The following is a 17184-nucleotide window of genomic DNA, read 5'->3' as shown; positions in this document are numbered from 1 at the left end:
CAGAGCCCACTCCTGCCCCTCCAGCTCAGACAGAAGCTGTCCTAGAGGAGGAGCACACAGTTTCAGATAGGAAACGCCGCCATCTCGAGCCACCTGCCCCTCTGCCTGTTGCTGTGGTGATAGTGTACAAGTCGCTGGGAAAGCTCCTTCCTGAAAGATACGACGCAGACCGCAGGAGTCTGAGGTAAACTATGGCTGACCTCTGTGAAAGCCATCTACTGCTATTGTGCTTGACTTCTTGCTCAGAATGAACAAGTGGTGAACACCAGAAGGTGCAGAGAAAACTTTATGCGAATGTTAGTGTACAATGTGTATTTCCAGAGTCCCCAACCGTCCGGTGATCAACACAGCCATCGTGAGCGCCACGATCCACAGCGAAGGTCAGCCTCTTCCTACCGTCCTGGACCCCCCGGTCATCTTGGAGTACACCCTGCTGGAGACAGAGGAGCGAACCAAACCCGTCTGCGTGTTCTGGGACCACTCAGTCGGGTGAGTTAAATTTGAAATACATTGTAGTTAAATGAATTGTTTTCACATGGCTTTAAGAGTATACATTACTGGTCTCACCTGTGCTTGTGTTCGTTGGCGTGTTTAGGAGCGGAGGCACAGGCGGCTGGTCCTCTAAAGGCTGCGAGGTGCTCAACAGGAACAACACCCACATTAGCTGTCAGTGTAACCACATGACCAGTTTTGCTGTGTTGATGGACATTTCCAAAAGAGAGGTAGAGCTTAAAACTTCTCTCATTTCAGTTTCGTTTTAAAACACCTAGTGGTTGTTACTGATCACCAACTCGCTGTCTTGGAACTGCTCTCCACAGCACGGCGATGTCCTGCCTCTGAAGATCGTCACGTACACCACAGTCTCCGTGTCCCTGTTTCTCCTCCTGATCACCTTCATCCTGCTGTGCCTGTTGCGCAGGCTCCGTACCAACCTCCACGCCATCCACAGGAACCTGGTGGCAGCGCTCTTCTTCTCCGAGCTTGTCTTCCTCCTGGGCATCAACCAGACTGACAATGTGGTAAGTGCATTTTTTTTTTCCCTGCAAAGTGTTTTTTATCTTGCACGGTTATTCCCAGCCGTCTTTGTCAGATGTCCTGTAGCTCTGTCATGTGAGCTTCCTATGTCATATGAATATTTCTTCATCAACAATAATCTTTCTCCTAATTGAAGCGAATTATGACAATGATTCGATTCTAGTTTGCTTCAGTTTCTTAGAGGTGGACATTTTAGCTAGCAGTGTTTATTAAATATTTGGATAATTAGTTATAATTATCATTTACTTTTGGCTTACCATTGAAAAGTTATTGACTAGCAGCAGTTTTTCAAATTCTTCATTCATTACTAAGCGGTGAGTTGAACTATATAAATGTCACAGTGTATGCATCCCCGTTTGTTTGTTGTTATTAAGGTAAAAAGCTGTTATGGGCTAGCTCTGCTTAAGAATTTTGGTAAAAAATGACCTCTGCCACAGAATTCTTGCTGAAGTTGACCTGGATTTTGCAGGAATCCATGACTTTAACTAAAACAGTTGAGAATTTAAATATATAATTACTGCTTTTAAAAAAAAAAAGGTAAATTAATGTGTGCAGTATTCTCAGATTCATGTTTTCCTCTTCAGACATATTTGATTAATTCAAGAAATACAAAGATATTAACGTGCCAGAATTAAATCTGTCCTGTATTTAGCATTATTTGCGCAGCTGTTCCATTTAACTGCAGTGTGTAATGGTGTGTGGCTCCATAGTGTAGGCTGGTTTAGTTCCAGCTGTAGATTCAAATCCCCTACGAGGTTGTGTCATGAACGGGATCCAGTGTAACACACCTGAACATGTGGATTGTTTGCTGTAGTGACACCTTTTGTCAAGATAGCAGCTTAAATGAGCATATATTTAATGTGAAATAATCTCAAAATACCATTGCTATATAAATTGACAAACATTCCTCTATATTCCTAAGATCCCAATCTGCTTTGATGATGGGCTTTTTCTCCTTTCCTGCAGAGCATCATCTGCACTGTTACCCACATCTGGAAATCTTTGATCAGTAGCAAACCTTTGCGATTAAGAGTTAATACGTATTTGAAAATGTCTCTGTGTAGTGTTTTACAGCGTGCTGGACTGCAGGTTCTAGCTTGTGAATGATGCACTGTCAGATTAGAACTGATCTTTTCACTCAGGAGTGTGGCTGCTCCTCTCTACAGCCCATCACAGCAGCTGCACGATCAGTTACAAAGCCAACGAACCATGCGTGTAATTTCTTTACAGATTCCCTTCATACGTGCAGGATTTGGCAGACAGCATCCCCAAATACACAGCTGCAATTTAACAACTTAAAAGAATAAACTGCACACCTTTGTAGGGAATACTTCAGTATTCCCTACAAAGGTGGGTTGGTTGACACACAGTAGGAATATTTCTAGGATTAGACTCTTGACACTGTGAATCTGGCTCATTTCTCTTTTATTTAGTGAATTGTAGTTTCCATTATGAAAGATCAGTATATAATAAGAAACTACTGGTGGAGAAATTACACCATGATTAAATTCTGATCGTTACCATGTAAAGCAAGATAGAGTACATATGTACATGGTCTAAAAACCAGACCATGAAGTCATATGCTACAAACATGAGTGGTGTGGGGCATCTGAGATGCGGGATAAAGAGCTTTCTCTCTGGTGTTTACTTCATCAGAGCTTCCATGAAGCCTACCATATTTGTTTTTCCTTCAGGCAGCCCTCTAATGCTGGGTTGACAAGAGCAGTACAAGACTTAATGGGCCAAGACCTACCTGAGAGTCTTTCTTTATCTGACAGATTATGCGTTGTGATTGTCGACTAATGACTGTAATAGTCAGGAATGTGCTATTTACCAAACTGCTTTTCCAATATAACCTCGTGTAGGTTCATGTTAGTGAGCTGCCATTCCTGGATAAATCTTATGTGAGGATGTAGTCTACCTTAATTGAGTTAAAAGCCTTTGTTAGTCACTGATATGGCTAGTAACTACTCTCAGTTCCATATACATACAGTAAAGGATCAAAAGGTATCGGATATCTTTGAAGTCTGTTGACATACACATACACAAACCTCTGTGGGCCAGTAGTGGAGACGTGCTGTGACTGGTACCTGTCTCTAAAAGCTGGCCTCAGGGTGGTAAGTCCTGGCAAGGGTTTTCCCAAAACAGCTTTAGTTTTTACTTGATAAAAAATCTCAAATGTCTGTGGTACAGACAACACCATTAATCTCTTAATTGACAAGTAGAAGAAATCAGGTTTAAAAAGGGAGCTATAAGGATACATTTAAAGGTGTACTTTTTTGCCCTTTAGCCAAGAGTTAGAGAAGATCATTGCCTTACTTATCTCTGTGTGCTGGTTTGTGATCCTAGCGCCGCCTATAAGTAGCAGCTCAAAAGGACAACTAGCACCTCAAAGCTTAACCCTTGTAAGTACAACATGTTAAACAACATGTTAATGAGTCAGCTTTACGTAGTCTGGTTAAACCAGATGTTTTAACCCAAGGCATCGGGAGACGCACTGTCAGTCCTGTAACTCCATGGAGGGTTGTAACTACCACCCCCAGCTGTCAAACAGATATACATGTGCTTCTGAATAGTACTTGCAGTGGTAATGAATCGGGGATGAAAGCGAAGCCTGTTCAAGAGGCATAGCACTGGTGGTTTGTGCTTTATTTACGACTATCTCACACCTCATCATTCACATGACAGAAGATGTCAAATCAGCCCCGTATTTCAAGGTTAGGTCCCATAAATGAATCCTACAACGAGTGATTCAGCAGCCCCTTCACATTTCGATAAACCTGCTATAAATCTAAAAGAAAAGGATATCTGCAGATGTCAAAATAAACACATGCACACATATGTACTGCTGAGCTTACAGTTGGATTTGACTGACAGAACCGGCTTGAGTATCGGTATTCATCGCTAACTGCCCTTTTCTCAACTGTGGCTACCCTAAAGTACAAATGTGCACATGCACCACAGCGAAAGAGAAGCAAGTAAGTTTACAGGCGCCAGAGGAGTTGTGGGAGTTTTGTCTTTGGGTCTGTACAAATGTTCTGACTCACCATGTTTTGACTGGGATGAGGTGGTAAAAGCACATGCTGCTTTATATTTATGGAGTATTGTTTTGTGGAGTGGAAGCCAAGTCTGCAAGGAGATGCTTAAAAGAGAAAGTTTAATCTCTTTGGGGTTTTTGTTTTTTTTTGCATCTCTTTGATTTGCTAAGCGCTTGCTAGTGTGCGTGCAAAGTTTAGGTGTGTGTGTAGGTAAACGTGCACCAGAGCAGTGGAATGCTGTCGGTGTGTGCCCAGGGCCATCTCCAGGGATGATTTATAACGCTGTCAAAGTAGTTTCTCCTTCTTCTTCTCTGATCTCCACAGCAATACAAAACATTAGTAAAATACACCGTATCTCAGCATTCACTGACACACACCATTCTTCTACTGTAGCACCAGACAGCACAAAATGGGAGGAGGGGAGATACAGGAATGTGGGGACAGTTTGAATCATTGCCGTGTTACGAAAAGACGTTGTGACATAAAAACGTTTACTGTCAGTTCACGAATTTATCGCTTTTTTTGACAAATTGAATAGTTTATTGACAAGGCTTTCAAGATTTTAAAAAATATTCAAAAATTGGATGGTTTATTTCCCGGTTGTCTGCTTGAATATCCAAAGATGAACAAACAGAAAATTGTCTTATTTTGAAAGGCTGGATGATTCGTGCACTGATATATAGATTTAATGGTACTGCAGAACCAAAGTGGCCGATACTGTTCTGTACCTAAAAGTCTGGCACTCTCTTCTTTTCTCCCGTCCTACAAACTCGCAGTTTGTGTGCACCGTGATCGCCATCCTCCTCCATTACTTCTACATGTGCACCTTTGCCTGGATGTTCGTGGAGGGGCTGCATATCTACCGCATGCTGACCGAGCTGCGGAACATCAACTACGGTCACATGAGGTTCTACTACGCCATGGGCTGGGGCATACCGGCTATCATCACTGGTGAGTTACACTCACACATGTTCGCCAGGACAAGCAACAGTGCGATAGGAGATGGCAGATTGTCGGGAGACTCGTGTCATGACTCGTCTTTTCTGAAAAGGCTATGATCCCTGTGGGAAGATCGCTGAATGAGACAGCAGGAGAAACAATGAAAAGGAAATGGTTGTTACTTAGATGCTCACATTGTGTCAAAATGAGAAAAAAAGAAGGGCGTAAAAATAATATATATATAATTTAAACAATTTGTGTCATGTTTATATGTTTTCCTTCTGTCTGATTCCTCCTTTTAGGGCTACTCTTGTGTCACTTTTATAAAATTTGTTAAACACTTACCAGATGCTGTGTGATATAGTGATTTCGTCAGCACTGGATGCTTGGATTATGTTTTTGGAAGAGGCAAATAGATATATAAAATATATACGGAGGTCCAAATGTGACAAAATTAGTGAGCGATTATGATGTGTAACTGAAAAAAAGAATCCAAAATATTTTAATAATATAAAGTCAGACTGATTTGATCAAAATGTTATTTCTCCACTGTGTTTTCATTGTGTTTGTGTGTAGGTTTGGCAGTTGGCCTCGATCCTCAGGGTTATGGAAACCCAGATTTTTGTTGGCTTTCTGTCCATGACACACTCATCTGGAGCTTTGCAGGGCCCATCTTTGTAGTCGTGCTGGTATGTCCAATATCTCTTTTAACCCTTTAAGACTGGTGACGGGGATGCCCCGTTTTGCGTAACTATTTTTAAATCCCAGTAGAACTGCAACCACGTAAGCTAGCGCAATAATTTTTTTTGCATATCAAACCGGAGGAGTTGTACTTACATCTTGTACCATCAGTTTGTCCTAGGTCACGGTTTCCTTCCACATCCATTCCAGAAACACGCTTTGCCGATCCGATCAGTTGTTTGTAACACTTCCTATGTTGGAATAGACGTCAGCACGAACTATTGCATGTCCGCCATTACCTGCCCGAAACCGGAAGTGACATAATTTTCATGGAGAATGTAGTTGTTTTTTTCCTTCAGAACCTTATAAGGCTATATTGGTGTTTTTTAAAAGTCATGTTTGACTTTGTGCTTTCCTGTATCGTTTCTGGGATGCTTAGAACTCAAATTGCACTGCTGGAAATAGTTTATTTTGATGCACATGCTGTGTTTTTGCAAATTTGCATTATAATATTTATTTTTGTGTTTTCCTGTAGTATATAAAAATTGGTGTATCTCAAAAATAAAACTATGAAGACACTCAAAATAAGTTTCCTGTGGCTAGAAACTATTTCGTACAACTTTTTTGTATTTACAGTTTTGAGGGATAAACCTCTTAAATTTCTCTAACTAGAAATATATGTAATAACAACAAAAACGATTTTCAATTTTTTGTAGTTTATTGCACTTTTTTGCAATTTATGTAGTTACTATGGACTCAATGCATACATATCATTAAAATAATAAAAGACGCTAATTATGTCTCAATCAGCAGTTGAGTAAAAAGAGCTTTTCATAGATTTATTTATTTATATTCATATTAGTTCAAATTCTCCATATTTTCCTTCCCCTTACAGGTGAACATAGTGATCTTTGTTCTCGCTGCCAAGGCTTCCTGTGGTCGGAGACAGAAGGCTGTAGAGAAGTCAGGAGCTATGTAGGTTCCCACATCACATTAGCCATTTCACATACATCAAAGGATCCAGTTGCTACCTTGAGTTTGTCTTTTTATACCATTATTAAAACTTTTATGTTTCCCAACGCAGTCCTGCCCTACGTATGGCCTTCCTCCTTCTGGTGCTCATCAGTGCCACCTGGCTGCTCGGTCTAATGGCAGTCAACAGCAATGTAATGACTTTCCATTACCTGTTTGCTGTCTTCAGCTGCTTGCAGGTATCTGCTAACCCCACACTGAGCTCTGGATGCACAGATAATCCACACACACTTTTGAAAACAATTCACATTTGATTATTTACTCTCCTCAGCAATACATACATACGTTCTCCTGCTTTTTTTCAGGGAGTCTTCATTTTCTTGTTCCATGTGGTCTTCAACAAAGAGGTGAGGAAAAACCTCAAGAACATCTTCAAAGGAAAGAAGAGCATACAAGACGAGTCCAGCACCACAAGGGGCTCTTTGCTAACAGTAAGTGAACAAACATTTACTTTATATACATGCATATAGTAGGGATGGGAATCGAGAACCAGTTCTTGTGGAAAACCGGTTAGCAGTTGGCATGCCTGCCTACTGATCGCACTCATCAGTTGCACTCACACTACAATCAGCTGATTTCAGTTCAAGTATCAGAGGAGGAAAAAAGCGACTCAGTATAGAGCAGGAGTGTCCAACTCCAGGCTTCAAGGGCCGGTGTCCTACAGGTTTTAGATCTCACCCTGGGTCAACACACCTGAATCAAATTATTAGTTCATTACCAGGCCTCTGGTAATGTGGACATTTATTTTATTTTTGTTGCACTAAAGGACGAGATAAATGGTAAAGTGGAAAACTGCATCCAGGACAGAAACAACTGCATAATGCTGCTAACACAACTTCGGTTCTTTATAAGCATCTGCCGTCAGCATGCTGATGCTAAGCTAGCCAAGAACTTAGAGCGAAAGCTGAGTGAATCGCAACCCCAACAGCCAGACCCTTAACTTCAACAGGCAACAACGAGATGAGCAGTCAGGCTGCTCCCTTTCTACCTGTTCACGTTTCTAAAGCAGTGTCACTATGGAGATCGCTCTTTTGTGCTGGTTTACATCTTGGCTTTGTGCAGTCAGCTTTTTATTAGAGATGTGTGTCCTCATAAGAGATTTGTGTTGGTTTTTTTAAGTAATGGCTCCAACAAAGAGGGGAAGTACCTCAACAAACATTCAAACCACAGCATGCAATCCATTTGAATGAATGTAATTTCTTTATTGCTCCTTAGCAATGGTGGTTTCTCTCAAAATGGCGCCAATGAGAATCGATAAGTGATATCAATAATGGAATCGCTGAATTCTTCTCAATCCCCATCCCTATACATATATATCGATACATTTAAATATGTATCTTTAAGATTTCATCAAGTTATTCAACATTGTTTCTTATTTCTTTATATGCTCTTTTGTTTAATTTGGTTTTCGGTCACATAGCTCTTGTTTAAAATATAACCTTTGTTATATTCCTCCATCTTCAGCGCTCTCTCAACTGCAACAACATGTACACAGAGGACGGCGCAGTGTACCGTTCAGGCATTGGCGAGTCTACCGTCTCACTGGACAGGTCAGCCAAGAGCCGCAGTAGCTACCTGGCTTACACACTCAGGTACAACACGCTGACTGACTGCATGGCTTTTTGCACTCTGCTGTGTGATGAGCGTGTCTTGGTATTCCTTTCAGATTTCTTTCTTTGGTGCCCTTTTTGCATGTCTGAGATGCAGAAGTCTCACACTGACTAACACACCTTACTGCATCACACACACACACGCGCTGCATAAGTATACACACGCCCTGTCCACCCTTATTCTCCAAAGGTATCTTGTTTCTTACACCACATGCATTCTGCCACATATTGGCACCTTCTGCATGAAAATTTTACTGACATTTGCCAATGCATGGCCTGTTTGCAAAAAACTAAATGCACACAAATAGACATATATTCCTCCATATTACTGTGTTATTAAATTAGATGATTAGATTCTACTATTGCTTATGTGAAATTTGATGTGGTACAAGTAAATGCAAAATGCAGTTTTCAAATGATGAGTGGATTTATTAAGGGAAATAAGCCAAACCTAATAAAAGAAATCATGATTCAAAATCTGCCTTTTGTATTTACTCAATTTATCTTTGTCTGATATTAAAATTTCTTTGATCTAAAACATAAGCATGACAAATATACAAAAAATTAGACATAAATCTTTTTTCACACCACTGTAGGTGCTGCCAAAATGTGTAAAGCTTTCTTTTCTATTGTACTTCACGTTAGTTTTAAGCACAGAGGAGACAGAGTCCATGTGCTTTAGAGTTTATGTATAAGGAGCCCATTCTCACTCCTGAGATGTAATATACTGGGGATTTGTTGATTTCCATGAGAACGCAAAAGCCGACTTTCCGCGTTCCTATGCTACCCGCCGGATTGTGGATGAAATCCAGTAGAACGACGATCCCGTGGTAATAGACGTTCCAGCCATGTATTCCGGCCCTAACCCTAACCTTATCCCTAACCTTAACCACCACTTTAATGACGTTAGATAGTGTTTTACAAAACGATTTACAGTGGGGCAAAAAAGTATTTAGTCAGCCACCGATTGTGCAAGTTCCCCCACTTAAAATGATGACAGAGGTCAGTAATTTGCACCAGAGGTACACTTCAACTGTGAGAGACAGAATGTGAAAGAAAAATCCATGAATCCACATGGTAGGATTTGTAAAGAATTTATTCGTAAATTAGGGTGGAAAATAAGTATTTGGTCACCTCAAACAAGGAAAATCTCTGGCTCTCACAGACCTGTAACGTCTTCTGTAAGAAGCTTTTCTGTCCCCCACTCGTTACCTGTATGAATGGCACCTGTTTGAACTCATCATCTGTATAAAAGACACCTGTCCACAGCCTCAAACAGTCAGACTCCAAACTCCGCCATGGCCAAGACCAAAGAGCTTTCGAAGGACACCAGGAAAAGTATTGTAGACCTGCACCAGACTGGGAAGAGTGAATCTACAATAGGCAAGCAGCTTGGTGTGAAAAAATCAACTGTGGGAGCAATCATCAGAAAATGGAAGACATACAAGACCACTGATAACCTCCCTCGATCTGGGGCTCCACGCAAGATTTCATCCCGTGGGGTCAAAATGATCATGAGAACGGTGAGCAAAGATCCCAGAACCACACGGGGGGACCTGGTGAATGACCTGCAGAGAGCTGGGACCAAAGTAACAAAGGTCACCATCAGTAACACACTACAACGGCAGGGAATCAAATCCCGCAGTGCCAGACGTGTTCCGCTGCTGAAGCCAGTGCATGTCCAGGCCCGTCTGAAGTTTGCCAGAGAGCACATGGATGATACAGCAGAGGATTGGGAGAATGTCATGTGGTCAGATGAAACCAAAGTAGAACTTTTTGGTATAAACTCAACTCGTCGTGTTTGGAGGAAGAAGAATACTGAGTTGCATCCCAAGAACACCATACCTACTGTGAAGCATGGGGGTGGAAACATCATGCTATGGGGCTGTTTTTCTGCCAAGGGGACAGGACGACTGATCCGTGTTAAGGACAGAATGAATGGGGCCATGTATCGTGAGATTTTGAGCCAAAACCTCCTTCCATCAGTGAGAACTTTGAAGATGAAACGAGGCTGGGTCTTCCAACATGACAATGATCCAAAACACACCGCCCGGGCAACAAAGGAGTGGCTCCGTAAGAAGCATTTGAAAGTCCTGGAGTGGCCTAGCCAGTCTCCAGACCTCAACCCCATAGAAAATCTGTGGCGGGAGTTGAAAGTCCGTGTTGCTCGGCGACAGCCCCAAAACATCACTGCTCTCGAGAAGATCTGCATGGAGGAATGGGCCAAAATACCAGCTACTGTGTGTGCAAACCTGGTAAAGACCTATAGTAAACGTTTGACCTCTGTTATTGCCAACAAAGGTTATGTTACAAAGCATTGAGTTGTATTTTTGTTATTGACCAAATACTTATTTTCCACCCTAATTTACGAATAAATTCTTTACAAATCCTACCATGTGGATTCATGGATTTTTCTTTCACATTCTGTCTCTCACAGTTGAAGTGTACCTCTGGTGCAAATTACTGACCTCTGTCATCATTTTAGGTGGGGGAACTTGCACAATCGGTGGCTGACTAAATACTTTTTTGCCCCACTGTAAGTAAAACGTACATGTGTGGATTCATTCCAAACGGTTCTCATGTTTCATCAATCTCATAATATGGGGACGTGTTCGGTGCCCAGAAGCGTAATATACTGAAGATTTGTCACCTGGCGCTTTGGGAGTGAGAACATGTTGGTATAAGATGATAAGACTGAATGAAATTTAATCTCAAAATTTAACCGTCACGGTGTTCTTGCCAACTCCATTAGTTTTACATATGTTGCTAAAGTAACACCGGTTTAGCTAGTAAAATTTTAGCTTGGTATTTCTAAATACATGCGTTATTGCAATGTTCTGCAGTTGAAATTTGCTGGAAATTATTGTACTTCAAACTGAACTTACTAAAGACATAACATTAATACATCACAATAATAATTATATAGCTTTGTGGTCCAAGCTAGCTACAGACTACTAGCATGTTTGATCTTGAGCAGTACAGCTAAATCAGAAAGCTAAGTTTGACTGTGTGACAGGTGTGTTCTTGATATATCTATAAAGGTTGACATTGAAAGATGAATCTGCGCCAAAATATAGATGTTTGTCATCTTAAGCTAATCTCCCCTCTTCTACAAGCTGTATCTGTTCAGTGTTCACTGACATGCTTTCATTACAGTAGGCTTGTGTTTCATATACCTGGTGTTTTTAAGCGCTTTACAGTATCACACTTTCGTCTGACTGTACGCCTAGCCCGTAAAGCTGTCATCTGGGTAATAAGAGCTGACTCTAGGGTCAATAAGAGTAGTAACGCTGTGGGGGAAGAAATGTGGCGAGCTGTCTGTAGGTGAGGCGTAGAAAGAAGCAGATAAGAGAGCAAAAAGTGGGGAAACTATAAAGAGACGAAGAGGAGAAAAATAATGGAGAGATGTGGAAAGAAAAAAGCAGAAACGAAGGGGGGATGGAATTATACCTGTTGAGGTAGGAATGTAATGTAGACGTGCATACCTCTTCCCTGGAGCTGTTGGCACGTCTTCAGCTGCTTCCAGAAGCTTCTCTTAGATCAGCCATCAGACAGGTCAGAGTCTCTAGTAGCAGTTTTTGCCCTCCAGCCAAGTTCTCATTCCAACCTGGAATAAACGGCTTCAGACAGAGAGGACGGGAGAGGAGAGAAAAACGTAACCCATTTGTCATTTTGATCCATTAAATGATTACTAAACATGCTAAAATTCTGAATTCTTGCAATAATTATACCACGACCGGTAACTGATGAAGAGAGGGTAAACCTGTATTCGATTTTTTTCAGTATTAATGATCAAGCTGGGACTTTCTGACATTAGACAAACAGCAGCACACACAAACTAAATGTCATATTCGCTTTGTCTGTGTCAAGGCAATCAACAGTACCAGATGTTTTGTAATGAGAGATGTCTGCTGCATCAGCTGTTAAACATCAGTTGTGTAAAACCACAAGTTGGGGCTTGAATTAACTTCCAGCAATGATGTACTTCCCCTCTGTGTCTCCTCTAAATCTACACCTCTGTTCATCTGCTCCTGTTTCTCTCTTGCCTGCCTATGCCGTCCTTGGTTTTTCTAGGGAGGAGTCTGGTCAGAAGCCCAGTGGCTCTTCAGGAACAGCTAAAGGCCACACGGACCTGGATGGACCTCTGTTCCATAGAAATGGCACCAAAGGAGATGGTAAGCTTTTTATATTGAATTGCATTTCCAATGTTTCATTTCCAGGTCTGTTTTACTGATGTACTGTATTTGTTCACTGGTCTGTTTCGCCATCATTTCTTCAATTAGACTCTGACTCAGACAGCGAGCTTTCAGTAGATGAACACAGCTCCTCCTATGCCTCCTCCCACTCCTCCGACAGCGAGGATAATGATATTGATGTCAAGCCAAAGTGGAACAACGAGAGGCCTCTTCACAGCACTCCAAAAGGTAAATGCACAAGTCTCTTAAAGTTACAGCGTGTAAAATTCTCCCCACTACAGATTGCAGAAGATTCAGTTGATTGCAGATTACTGTCAGCTGAGTTCTGTTACATCGGCAATAAATTGGGAAATAAAAATTAGATGTGGTTAATTATATATTTTGCAGTAATACGTTTTTACCCCTTGTCACCTTAAAACCATCTGTAGTGTACAAAGTAACTGTGTAGGCTGTCAGTTAGTCTATTGTTTACCTCAGCTGTCAATGCAGGGTGAAAAGTGTCCACATTTATTTTCTCTGAGCAAGACTGTAAAACTTTTTGAAAGGAGTCTGATATAAATCAGTGAAGTTCACTTTTGTCCAACGACAGTGATACTGAGGTGAGTTTTTGAGGATTTTTGAGCAACTTTTCTGTTGGTAAGTGATGCTGTTAGCCTCTGTTAGCTCCTCTTAGCCTCTGTTAGCTCCTCTTAGCCTCTGTTAGCTGCTGTTAGCTGGCACTTGTGAAACTCTCTTTGAAGTACATGTAACATGGACACAAATAAGCTTGCGTATTTTATGACATTTGTGAGAACTAGTTTGCTTTCACTTTAATAATTTAATAATTTATGAGCATTCTTCATTGTTATAGGAGGGCAAACCCAAAAGTAAGGGCTCCTATTATTTTAGAAATACAAACAACAGCTTATTTTCCATAATATTTACATCATTTTAAATTTTAAAGGCTTGTTTATTTTTCTACATAATGGCTATTTCGGTCTATAAATTTTTGTAGACTCTGTGACAGTTATACAATGCCCATGTCATACCCGCTAGCCGCCGCCACAGAATCGCCTTCCGGACAAATGTTCTTTCAACTTTGGGAACAGGTCGTACTCACTGGGTGCGAAGTCTGGACTGTAGGGTGGGTGGGTGATGAAGTTCCAACCAAAGTTTTGCAGGAGATGTTACAGTTTGAGCAAACCGTCACGCGGTGTTGTGGAGAATGCTTACGCACAGTGCGCATCTGTGTTTTGGGACCAAAAGGTGGTATTGTTGGTTTACTTCCTGCCTGTTGGGACCACAATACATGCTGACAGGTACTGGGAAAATCTGAGAAGGGCATTTCAGAACCAGAGAAGATGAATGCTGAGCAAGGGCGTAAGTATTCTCCACAACACCACGCGTCCACACGTTGCTCAAACTGTCGCTCTCCTGCAAAACTTTGGTTGGAACTTCATCACCCACCCCACCCTACAAGGGTATGACTGCTGCAGCGTTTACAAAAATGCATCGACCGAAACAGCGATTATTTATAGAAATAAATAAGTCTTCAAGCTTTAAAATTAGGTAAATATTATGGAAAATAAATGGTTGTTTGTATTTCTAAAATAATAGGAGACCTTACTTTTGGGATTGCCCTCGTAGAATTGTTTTTTTCTGTTAAATTATCAAAAAATGATCGACTGTGCCTTTAAGATATCATCTTTTTGCTCTAATGAACACTTTTTCTTCATATGATGTTGAATTAAATTGAAGTTTTCTCTTCCCTTCTCAGCAGGGCAATCAACATCTAATCACGTGAAGCCTTACTGGCCAACAGATGCCATTACAGCCAGTGACAGCGAGGACCCCAGTGGGACAGAGAGGCTGAGGGTGGAGACCAAGGTGAACGTGGAGCTGCACCCAGAGAACAAGCTCAACCACGTTGGTGAAAGAGAGAGGGAGGCTCTGCAGGAGAGAGAGAGACAGACTCCTACCAGTATGAAAGACTCAGCGCCTGCCAGTCAGCCTAACAGCAACCACCAGCCAGAGCAGAGAAAAGGTGAGGGGAGAAGTGTTTAGAGCCGATCTGAATCGACTTTATGTCACGCCTGCTCACACAAATCACTCGTCTCACTCAGGCATCTTGAAGAATAAGATCAGCTACCCTCCTCCGCTGACCGACAAGAACATGAAGAATCGTCTGAGGGAGAAGCTGAGCGACTACAACTCGCCCACCATCACCTCCCCTCCCCCCAACAACAACAACACCACCTCCCCAGCCCCTCCCTCCGTCAACATCATGACCCCGTCGTCCCGGACGCCTTCGTTGGAAGCCAACGAAGGAAGCCGACTCGGCAACCACGAGAGCGGCTCCCCCATCAAACCGCCTGTCGCCCCACGACCTCAGATTCCTCCAGGGGGTATCTACCGGGAGACAAATGGCGGAGTTGCCATGCACTTGAAGTCTGGGACGGTCAACGGAGGCAATGAGTCAGACTCAGAGTAAGAAAAGAATACTGCTTGTTTTTAGCACTAATGGCAACAGTAGTGACTAATACATGCAGTTCCAGGGGAAACTGCAGTGTGATTTCTGGAAGTTGCTGCAGACTCCCCGTGACTGTAGACGCTTGCAAGTTTTACAGAACTGCCGAGGTGCTGCCATGACAGTTTTACACAAACGAGTGTGGCCCTATTGTGACTGACATTTTAAATGTGGAGCACTTTGTCTAACCCCCTAGAAATTGATGTTGAGCAGTTTTCTACAGTGCACCCTTACGCCTCAAGTATGTGAAACTGAGAGGTCTCACTAACGGTGCCGCTCAGTACACCTGAGCGTGTGTCCAACAAATAAAAGATTCGAAATCAGTTTAACAGTGTTCGTAGAAGTTTAAAAACCTTGCAAGCAAGCACTATTTACAGTTAAATGAGCAACAATCAAGCTGATCACAGTGCCAACTAATGCAATATTGCATGCATCATAAAGGCTTTGTTGTTGCGAGTAAGTTGAGAAAACTGATGGCACCCTTATGTCCAGTATAACTGGGATAAAGCTATCCTGGTTTTTAAACTGTAAATGTGTTAACAATCCTCTTAATGACTATATTCCTTTAACTCGAGCATGAAATACTGCGACCATCCTGATTAAATGCTGCATGAGGACCCTCCCGCATCCCTGCACTCATTTTACCTTGCATGTTCCCCTCTTTTCTTTCTCTTTGCATCCCCCTCCCTCTCCTCTCCCTCCTGTCCTTTTGTTCCCCTCTGTTAACAGTGGCAGTAACGAGACTTCGATCTGACCTGTTAGGCAAACCCAGACCAGCCTGCCTTTATGAGAGGAGGAGCTAAACAACCTGCCAGGTCGGGGCTGAGGGGACCAAGAGTCGAGGAACATGAAAGGAAAAGTTGCAAGATGGAGAGGTGTTAAAGGATGGATGAAGAGAAGCCTGATCCTGTCAGCATCGCCGCTCCCGTCATGTTTCCTTTCTCGGGCGAGCAGTATTAATTGCAGACGTTAGGACTGCCTTAGATGAGAAAATAAGCAGAGATGTGAGCGATAACAAAGGGAACGCTGTGCTGGACTGTGTAAAGACACGGTTGAGCCACGTGTGCCAAAACCACTAATGGAAATCATTAGGAAGAGTCGGAAGATGAAGAATGACACCCAGAATGCATTGTGGGCCCTAACATGAAGCTCTTCTCTAGTGTTGGCGAGGAGCACATCAATATGTTCTGTTTCTTTAGGTGAAGTTAGCAAAGTGTCAGATGTAATAATCACTGTTCACGAACCTCTAAAGGCTGGTACCGTCACAGTTGTAATCCAAAATGATTTCAAAGACTGCAGGTCCCTCAGATGTCTGACACAGTTCATGCTGGGCAGAGCTATGAAACACAAAGTGCTCTTCTTTTTTGTTTTAATTAAAGAAAGGCTTCCACAGCCTCTCGGTGCAGTGTATTTAGAGTGTAAGTAACATGTAGATAATTTTAAAAAGTGAAGAAGAAATGATCTATTTTCTATGTCAGTTTTAGCAAGAACGCAGTAGTGAAAAAAAAGAACAGAAATCACATCGTACGCCGGTCTAACAGTCAGAGAACAACAAATATGCGCCGCGTGCCTTCATGCTGCATCGAGGCCTTACAAGCTCACACAATACTGTAAAAGGCTACAGTGGACTTCCACTCTACGGCGGTGCATTCACAGGCTGCTGCTGTTGTGTTTGAGTGCATGCACACACGCAAGAGTACGGTGTAAATGAACTTTAATTATGTGGAATGAAGAGGAATTCCTCCTCTGCTGAAAACTCAGCTTTGCAGTTGGAGCACTGTGAACCTGAAGCCTTGTTTTCCAGTGTTTGTCGAGCCTGTTTATCCAATGCAAGACGCACTCCTGGTTACCAAAGTCATGAGATCTGGTGAATAAGCAGATTAGAGTTGGCCGTCAGCTCGGTTTAACTCCGTTTTAGTGCAGAATCTTTAAAATAAAATAAAAAAAAGCCATTTGTTGATCTTTCGTAGTGTAAAAGTAAGAAACAGACTAAGCGGGTCTGTTCAGAAATTGCGTAATTGATGCTGCCTTTTAATCGCTAAGTTTTCAAATGTGGGTTAAAACTCAAAATGACAGCAGCTCTGAAGCATTATGCAGCTAGTAAAAGGTCATTTTACAATGTACAGTCGCTAAATGCCTTTGTACCT

At 42.0% G+C, this 17184-nt stretch overlaps 1 protein-coding gene across 1 annotated transcript in view; it reads left to right on the top strand.

Annotated features, from left to right (window-relative positions):
* The window catches only part of celsr1a (cadherin EGF LAG seven-pass G-type receptor 1a), a 97119-nt gene extending 80791 nt beyond the window's left edge, over positions 1–16328 (top strand). Inside the window, exons 22-36 of the mRNA XM_085375491.1 lie at positions 1–184; positions 322–489; positions 596–722; positions 819–1019; positions 4850–5024; positions 5589–5701; positions 6589–6668; positions 6778–6904; positions 7031–7156; positions 8190–8317; positions 12410–12510; positions 12619–12759; positions 14288–14554; positions 14634–14997; positions 15800–16328. Coding sequence (XP_085231617.1) covers positions 1–184; positions 322–489; positions 596–722; positions 819–1019; positions 4850–5024; positions 5589–5701; positions 6589–6668; positions 6778–6904; positions 7031–7156; positions 8190–8317; positions 12410–12510; positions 12619–12759; positions 14288–14554; positions 14634–14997; positions 15800–15827 — 2330 coding nt within the window. The 3' untranslated portion in view covers positions 15828–16328. The remainder of the gene's footprint in view (positions 185–321; positions 490–595; positions 723–818; positions 1020–4849; positions 5025–5588; positions 5702–6588; positions 6669–6777; positions 6905–7030; positions 7157–8189; positions 8318–12409; positions 12511–12618; positions 12760–14287; positions 14555–14633; positions 14998–15799) is intronic.
* Positions 16329–17184: the final 856 nt, after the last annotated feature.

Source organism: Diplotaxodon limnothrissa, linkage group LG17, assembly GCF_057381915.1.
Source record: "Diplotaxodon limnothrissa isolate DT_005_m linkage group LG17, D_limnothrissa_male_GT1.1, whole genome shotgun sequence".
Taxonomy (NCBI): domain Eukaryota; kingdom Metazoa; phylum Chordata; class Actinopteri; order Cichliformes; family Cichlidae; genus Diplotaxodon; species Diplotaxodon limnothrissa.
Note: the sequence above shows the minus strand (reverse complement) of the source record. Positions and strands in the feature narration are given on the sequence as shown.